At 40.4% G+C, this 5,094-nt stretch overlaps 1 protein-coding gene across 1 annotated transcript in view; it reads right to left on the bottom strand.

The window, feature by feature from the left end:
* Positions 1 to 3,076: 3,076 nt before the first annotated feature.
* LOC107556730 (putative ATP-dependent RNA helicase an3) overlaps positions 3,077 to 5,094 on the bottom strand; it is a 9,112-nt gene continuing 7,094 nt past the window's right edge. The window contains exons 14-17 of the mRNA XM_016239918.1: positions 3,856 to 4,037; positions 3,661 to 3,778; positions 3,387 to 3,540; positions 3,077 to 3,308 (exon numbers count right to left, since the gene is read on the bottom strand). Coding sequence (XP_016095404.1) covers positions 3,077 to 3,308; positions 3,387 to 3,540; positions 3,661 to 3,778; positions 3,856 to 4,037 — 686 coding nt within the window. The remainder of the gene's footprint in view (positions 3,309 to 3,386; positions 3,541 to 3,660; positions 3,779 to 3,855; positions 4,038 to 5,094) is intronic.

Below are 5,094 nucleotides of genomic sequence, written 5' to 3'. Positions count from 1 at the left end.
ATATCTCTTTGGATTTGAGAGTTTAGTCTTTGCAACTTTACAGATCTTCTTTATGCACCAAGAGCTTGTAACACTCCAAAGAGAAAGAAACAATTGAAATCGCATCATATGACCCCTTTAACTGAGAATAATTATTCTTTTTGGACAAATCGTTTGATTTGCGTTTTGGCGAATGCAAGCTGAATATTGATCACGAGTCTAAACCGTAGACTGTAGTCCAAACATCCAGCCACGCAAGAAAGCATGCAATCGACCCGAGCGAAGACGCGATCAAAAAGTCAAGTCGTCTAGTTAATGTTGTTAAACGGAGTAAAAAAAAAAAAAAGTATAACTTCTAACATATTCTTAACCTTGGATCTCATTATTTAAACACAAAATGCAGCCAACACTAATTCTCCAAGTACTCTTGAACTGAAAAATATGCATTTTCATTCTTTCATACAGTTCATTTCTAAATTTTAAGTGCCATTGTTTAGAAAATGCTTCGTTGACTGACGTTTCAGACATTCAGTTGTTATGGTTTCAGCTTTTATGCCAGATGTGTTTCTATCTGTATCTTAAATAAGAGGGGTTGAGGATGTTTTAAGTGTTGCTGTCGTGATTATATAAGTTACTACACAACTGCAGTTCTAAAGTGGTAGTTTGTTCTAGCCAAGGGTTTGTGTATATTGTGACCTTTTGGCACGACATTACAATTCTATTTCAGAATTAAAACTTACATATATTGGTTAAACCAAAGAAAAGCGTTTACGTCTGGGAACCGGTTATACACCTACATAACTTGCCGAACACTGAAGAGACATTCACCATGTGGTACGCTACAAATATTTCAGTGTCCCTTATTTCTCTTTAAAGAACCACGATTGTCCCTTCTGTTCCTTCTCTGAAGTTGGCAACCCTATACAGCAGAACTTTGCATGGCATGAATAGAAATCAGTTACAGGTTTAGTGTGAAAACATTGCTGTAAAAGATGGTGCATAATTTTAATATAAGCGACTAGCATAAAAGATCACGTCTTGTCACAAATATAAACCAAGTCCTATCAAATTAACTTGCTTTGTGATACTTCAATGCAAGTGAAGTTGCATTATCATCAATCTGTCAACCGCTGCATTGACCAGCTTTTTACTCTATAGCAGAAAGTCATCGTTTCAGAACAACATGAAAGCAAGTAAAAGACAATGTTCGATTTGGCTGAACGGTCCTTTTAAGGTAATAGCAGGGATTTAGTATCCAATCACTTAAGATGCACGGATGCCCGAGCGGTTTCTGTATTTGCAATCTCCAACTTTAATTTGGTAAAATACAATAAACACACATTTCATTTTTCGTGCAGTGCACAGCCTCTAAACTAGTACATAAAGCAAATACTCTAACTCTAAGGGCTCCGGTGATGTTCTTTCACATGATCTGGTCAATTAAAAGCCTTTCATTGCATGCTTTCAACACTCCACTCATAACTGCTTCTGTAATTAAGACCGAATGTTCAGCCAAACCTGTCAGAGAACACCAGCGCCAGAGCCCAATATGCAAATGCAACAATAGAGAATAACCACATGTTTTTGTTACTTAAGATTGCCGTGTGCCAGACATTCACTGGGGGTACAAATGAAAATAAAATCTATATTGGAAAAAAAACCAAACCAAAACAAATAAGAACTGGAGAATCTGAACACTTTGCACTGATACACATTTACAAAAATATTTCTAACTTTTTCCAAACCTTGGCATGGTTGTTTATCGTTCAAATTTCGGGTGCGTGAACATTTGGGCGGCGTTATGCAAATCTTCCCACATAGTGAGGTAGACATGTGGGGGCGTGTTAGAATGAAGCGTTTTAGGGGGGCGTGGCTGACTCTTAACTTTTATAAAGAATATCTCTTTGGATTTGAGAGTTTAGTCTTTGCAACTTTACAGATCTTCTTTATGCACCAAGAGCTTGTAACACTCCAAAGAGAAAGAAACAATTGAAATCGCATCATATGACCCCTTTAACTGAGAATAATTATTCTTTTTGGACAAATCGTTTGATTTGCGTTTTGGCGAATGCAAGCTGAATATTGATCACGAGTCTAAACCGTAGACTGTAGTCCAAACATCCAGCCACGCAAGAAAGCATGCAATCGACCCGAGCGAAGACGCGATCAAAAAGTCAAGTCGTCTAGTTAATGTTGTTAAACGGAGTAAAAAAAAAAAAAGTATAACTTCTAACATATTCTTAACCTTGGATCTCATTATTTAAACACAAAATGCAGCCAACACTAATTCTCCAAGTACTCTTGAACTGAAAAATATGCATTTTCATTCTTTCATACAGTTCATTTCTAAATTTTAAGTGCCATTGTTTAGAAAATGCTTCGTTGACTGACGTTTCAGACATTCAGTTGTTATGGTTTCAGCTTTTATGCCAGATGTGTTTCTATCTGTATCTTAAATAAGAGGGGTTGAGGATGTTTTAAGTGTTGCTGTCGTGATTATATAAGTTACTACACAACTGCAGTTCTAAAGTGGTCGTTTGTTCTAGCCAAGGGTTTGTGTATATTGTGACCTTTTGGCACGACATTACAATTCTATTTCAGAATTAAAACTTACATATATTGGTTAAACCAAAGAAAAGCGTTTACGTCTGGGAACCGGTTATACACCTACATAACTTGCCGAACACTGAAGAGACATTCACCATGTGGTACGCTACAAATATTACAGTGTCCCTTATTTCTCTTTAAAGAACCACGATTGTCCCTTCTGTTCCTTCTCTGAAGTTGGCAACCCTATACAGCAGAACTTTGCATGGCATGAATAGAAATCAGTTACAGGTTTAGTGTGAAAACATTGCTGTAAAAGATGGTGCATAATTTTAATATAAGCGACTAGCATAAAAGATCACGTCTTGTCACAAATATAAACCAAGTCCTATCAAATTAACTTGCTTTGTGATACTTCAATGCAAGTGAAGTTGCATTATCATCAATCTGTCAACCGCTGCATTGACCAGCTTTTTACTCTATAGCAGAAAGTCATCGTTTCGCACCTGAGGACCAGAAACACCAGGTACGTTACTCGAGAACTGTGTTGTCATGCAGCTAAACAGGAAAATATCTTCCAAAGCAGCCAATCAAGAAAAGCCACCAGAGACTCTTCCCCCAATGAGGGCATTGTTCCTGAGCGAAACCGACCCTTACCCCCGCCAAATCCACGGTTTCCTCCGTGACCGCCGGTGTTACGGCCGCCGCGACTCCCGAAGCCTCCGCCGCTGGTGCTGCTGCTGGTCTGACGGTAGTCTCTGGCACCAAAACCACCAGAAAACCTGAAAAACACCAAACCGGTTTAACAGGGTGCCCGGGGGACGATGGTGAAAGCAAAAGGCTTGGGGAAACCGCTTCACCTCTTGGAGCGCCCGCGGCTGCTGCTCTTGTGCTGGTGCTCATAGGCCAGGCTCTCCAGCCAGGAGGGGACTTCCTGTTTGGCCTCCACCACGATGTCCAGCAGATCCTTGGTGATGTTGCTATTCTTATCATTGAAGAATGATGTGGCAAGACCTGAGACAACCCAACAAAACGACTGAATTCACTGGGATGCATTAGGATCTGGCACTAAACAGCAGTCAAATGTTCCATTGTATACTACAGCAAGCGTATCAACACTGTCATCGCAATTACCAAGGTTTCCCACACGACCGGTTCGCCCGATGCGGTGGACGTACTCCTCGATGTCACTAGGCAGGTCAAAGTTAATGACGTGTTTCACATTGGAGATGTCCAGACCACGAGCAGCCACCTGCGGAACAAAAGAGTTTGAGACTTGCACCAAAACATACCAAAGATTAAACAAACCAAAGCGGGAAGATGACATACAGCCGTGGCTACTAAGATGGGGCATCTCCCTGAACGGAACTGATGGAGCGCTTCCTCGCGGTCTCTCTGGGAACGGTCGCCGTGGATACTGGTGCAGGCGTAGCCCTCACGATACAGGAAGTCCTCCAGAGCATCCGCTCCCTTCTTGGTCTCAACAAACACCAAGGTCAAAGATTCTTTACCTGTTGGATGAGATGAAGACTATCAACAACTTGCATCACGCTTCAGTACGAGTAGAAGCTAATGAATGGCAGCATATGGCAAACAGGGAGTGACAAGCATTTGGATCTCATAGAAGTGAACTGTTAAATTCAGAAGACTACTGTAGTCGCAGCCATACTGAACCACCATGTGCTGTCCTGCTGAATGCAACCAAATTACAGCAGTCTTATGGCTTTACAATTCAACATGGCATTGGTTACATGCCACTTCATGCACAGATCCAACCGCAGGAACGAAACACTGAAAAGGAGCATGACTACTCCCAAAGAAATATCAGGGGAGGGAAAAAAAAAAAAAAAAAATTCAAGTAAAAATCTTAACACCATGAGAACTACATTAAAGCCCTGCATGGGCCTCAAATCTAGGCCCTGGCCTGAGACGATCAGGCCCTAGCCCGGCCCTTGTCTCACAGCTTATCAGAATTCTCGGCCCGAGTCCGATTGGACTATTTATTTATTTTTTCTTTCTTCCTCCTCCCCATTACACAGCCTATACTACTGTTGCAGCCATTAAAATAATTAAGTTTTGTTTTTAATATCAACGTGATTATATTTAATTGTTTCTTTAAGAGTTTAGAAAACTTAAATTCAAGCTTTATTTTTTTTTTTTAAAGTGACAACCAAGCAGCCAACAGAGAGTTTACCACATTTGATCAATTTAGCCTTCTCAAATCAACACTCGACTTACCTAGAATAAAATCCATTCCGAAAACTGTAAAGGGTCTAATTTGGTGTACACGACAACGAAGCGTTGTGCTTTTGTAAAATAAAGAAAACGGGATGCGTTTTCTGCCGTCTCAGTAAACTGAAGTGCGTCACAGGAAAAAAAATTAACCGAAACTCAGCGTAGAGGCCTCACCACTTTCATAACACATGAGAAACATACCTATAGGAAGCTTGAAATGTCTACTTTAAATGAATATTCAATTAGAAACAAAACCGCATCATTATGTAAACCGTATTAAATGGTGAATTTCGCTCTAATGGCAGAGTCAGCTGCAAAGATGAAGCCATCTCC

The sequence above is a fragment of the Sinocyclocheilus grahami genome, unplaced genomic scaffold, assembly GCF_001515645.1.
Source record: "Sinocyclocheilus grahami isolate Dianchi unplaced genomic scaffold, SAMN03320097.WGS_v1.1 scaffold577.1, whole genome shotgun sequence".
Classification (NCBI taxonomy): domain Eukaryota; kingdom Metazoa; phylum Chordata; class Actinopteri; order Cypriniformes; family Cyprinidae; genus Sinocyclocheilus; species Sinocyclocheilus grahami.
This window is presented reverse-complemented; position numbering and strand designations above follow the sequence as displayed.